Genomic DNA, 1,838 nt, shown 5'->3' with positions numbered 1-1,838 from the left:
AAAAAAAAAAAGCAACAAAAATGGCATTTTATTTAAAACTCAACATGTTCCTGCATCGAGCCCAGTGCACGCCCAGAAGAGGCAGCACATTAGTTGGACCCAGCTCGCCCAAAGTCTGTATAGATCCGGCACTTTAGTGGGGCTTTTTTGGTCCTTTTCTCCAGTACCTGATTGAATCAGCTATTAGATAAAAGCATCAAAAAGCCATGCTGAAGCACCCAGTCTATACAGACACAGTGGAACTGGGTTCAAGTTACATGCTGCTTTTTGTGATAAAGCACAGTTTATTTGTTTTCACGTCTGCAACCAGCCCTAGAGTTTACTAGGATTCAACTATGGGTAGGGTAAGTGTGTGTAATATTTGTTTCACTGAGGTGCCTTGAAATTGATAGCAAAATGTACAAGTACTTTCTTTCTTTTTAGGAACATGAATTTTAAGGCAGAGACAGAAATTTTAACATGCAGTTCTTATCTATATTTAAACAAACTCCAGTTTCAGTTTGTGCTGTGTATTGAATGGCAACATTTCGCCTGAACAGCTCTATACTAAGATAGATACCTAGGTTTTCTTTTAAGACTCCTTTTTTTAAATCTCTTTAATAAACCAGGAGATTTCCTCTTGAAGATATCCCTCAAGATGAAAAGGCAGCTGCAAACTGGCTTCATAAACTTTATCAAGAAAAGGTAAATGGATTTTCTTTCTTTCAGAACTTTTGCAAAGTAGTGTTTTAAGAGCTGTATGGCAAAGCTGAGTGGTGTACACTTGACCCCCAGAAGGAAAGCGGAAATGAGAATACTATGTATAACTTGGCAGCTACCCCTCCTCCTGATGTCAGGAGCACTGCTGGTAGGCTCTAAAAAGAGCCTCATTTCTTTCTCCTTGACCTCAGAATAGTATCTACTTTGTAGGTTTCAAGTGAAAGGAAGTGGTATGGGATTCTGCAAAGACATACGGAGTCATCCTTTCCCCCTCCCCTGCACCCCTTAGGGGGAAGAAGATGCTTAATCTGCTCTCTTTTTGTTTTGTGCTTCAGCTGCTGGGTCCCATTCACAAATACAGATGCAGGATAATTCTAGATTAGAGATAACCAGTCCTTCTGGAGTGAGGCTGGGGAACATAACTGTTTTGCAGCTCTTTGGTTTCCTATCTTATATTGCAGGGGTTCTCAGTCTTTTTTGGGCTTGAGACCCCCTCCATAACTTCTGTGAATTGAGTGGCACCCAGTTTCAAAAATTAATTTATATATTTTAGTGCTTACCTCCTTACAGAGGGGCTGGGCAGTGGGAGTGGGGGATCCACTAGGCAGGAACAAGCCTGAGCCTGTGCTTATCTGCTACCTTACTTATTTCTTCCTACCTCCTGACATCCTTAGAGGTTCTGGCAGCACCCCAGGGTGCCACAGCACCCTGGTTGAGAATCATCACTACATTGCCTTTTATCACTTCCCTCCCTCAGAGCTCTGTTGCCACATTGGATAAGATGTACGTAGTTCCTTTGATTTGCTGTCAGAGCATAGAAGTAGTGTATAGACCATACGCTCATAAGTTTTTTCTCAACTTTTTTTCCTAGCTGGTAAATTTCTTGCCTGCAGATTTAATAGCTGCAGAGAAGGGGAGAGAACTGTATGTAGTTTCATAGTTTCTAGGGTCGGAAGGGACCTGAGAAGATCATCTAGTCCGACCCCCTGCCATGGCAGGAAAGAGTACTCGGGTCAAACGACCCCAGCAAGGTGTTCATCTAACCTCCTCTTAAAGACCCCAGGTAGGAGCCAGCACCACTTCTCTTGGAAATTGGTTCCAGATCCTAGCTGCCCTGACCGTGAAGTAGCGCCTCCTGA

At 43.0% G+C, this 1,838-nt stretch overlaps 1 protein-coding gene across 2 annotated transcripts in view; it reads left to right on the top strand.

Moving 5' to 3' along the window:
* The window catches only part of AGPAT3 (1-acylglycerol-3-phosphate O-acyltransferase 3), a 187,358-nt gene that overhangs the window by 179,408 nt on the left and 6,112 nt on the right, over positions 1-1,838 (top strand). For both annotated transcript variants that reach the window (XM_019524624.1, XM_019524623.1), the window contains exon 7: positions 609-684. In XM_019524624.1, coding sequence (XP_019380169.1) covers positions 609-684 — 76 coding nt within the window. The remainder of the gene's footprint in view (positions 1-608; positions 685-1,838) is intronic.

Source organism: Gavialis gangeticus, unplaced genomic scaffold, assembly GCF_001723915.1.
Source record: "Gavialis gangeticus isolate Ggan-Ray unplaced genomic scaffold, GavGan_comp1, whole genome shotgun sequence".
Lineage (NCBI taxonomy): Eukaryota > Metazoa > Chordata > Crocodylia > Gavialidae > Gavialis > Gavialis gangeticus.
The sequence above is the reverse complement of the archived record's forward strand: the minus strand, read 5'-3'. Positions and strand labels throughout refer to the sequence as shown.